At 58.7% G+C, this 919-nt stretch overlaps 1 protein-coding gene across 1 annotated transcript in view; it reads left to right on the top strand.

Annotated features, from left to right (window-relative positions):
* The window catches only part of PDIA3 (protein disulfide isomerase family A, member 3), a gene marked incomplete at its 5' end in the record, with an annotated part of 7,982 nt that extends 7,549 nt beyond the window's left edge, over positions 1 to 433 (top strand). The window contains one exon of the mRNA XM_010134568.1: positions 27 to 433. Coding sequence (XP_010132870.1) covers positions 27 to 146 — 120 coding nt within the window. The remainder of the gene's footprint in view (positions 1 to 26) is intronic.
* Between the last annotated feature and the right edge of the window lie 486 nt (positions 434 to 919).

Raw genomic sequence — 919 nt, 5'->3', positions numbered from 1 at the left:
GCCTGACTGTCTGGTGCTTTCTGCAGGGTGGCAGGGAAGTGAGCGACTTCATCAGCTACTTGAAGCGGGAGGCCACCAACACCCCTGTGCTGCAGGAGGAAGATAAACCCAAGAAGTCCAAGAAGAAGGTGAAGGAGGATTTGTAAAGCACCCACTTGTCACCTGGTGGGGATGAGCTCTGTGTGAATTGGGGAAGCACTGGGCAGACTGGGGCCAGTTCTGGGTTGTGGCGAGCCGGTGGCCGTGTGGGCCGAGGGGACCCAGCTGCTGTATCTAGCTCTGTTTAATTTCTGCCGTCTCGTAGCTGCACTGTTGTGGGGCTCCCCAGGCTGGTTTGTTTTGTGGTTTGGGAGGGGGTGGGAATAGGGTTATTTTCTAATTTTTTTTGTACATTTGGAGAAGTGAAACAATAAAATGACCCCCTAAAGACCAAGTGTCCCTGTCCCGTGGGGACCTCTCAAAGCACGCACCAGGAATCCTGCTCGTGGTAGGCTGTGGCTCCCTCCTGTGAGTCCGGTTTCCTCCAGGCGAGCCTTTACAAGTCCAGATGCTAAGCTCGGTCCTCAGGCTGTTCTCCTTCCTCCTCAGCTGAGGAGAGTCCTTCCCGAGAGTGGAACTGCAGCTCTCCCGATGTGCTGTGCCTCAGCTGCTGCATTCACGCACACTTTGGGCCGGGGGGCTCTGGGGACAGGCACGCGCACCGCCTCAGCAAGCTGGGGTGCGCAGTGCCTGATGTGGCTGCTACACCTCGGTGTGGGCTGCCCGTGGGAAGGGGATCCTGTGGGATACTGCAGGCGGTGAGGAATGTCTCGGCGTGGGGGCAGCCGAACTCCCTTTGGCCCACACCGAGCTGTCTGGGGAGGTCAGGAGCGAGGCAGTGGGTGAGCGGCTGGTCCCTTGTCCTGGAGCTCGGGTTTCT

The sequence above is a fragment of the Buceros rhinoceros genome, unplaced genomic scaffold (assembly GCF_000710305.1).
Source record: "Buceros rhinoceros silvestris isolate BGI_N320 unplaced genomic scaffold, ASM71030v1 scaffold11274, whole genome shotgun sequence".
Lineage (NCBI taxonomy): Eukaryota > Metazoa > Chordata > Aves > Bucerotiformes > Bucerotidae > Buceros > Buceros rhinoceros.
Note: the sequence above shows the minus strand (reverse complement) of the source record. Positions and strands in the feature narration are given on the sequence as shown.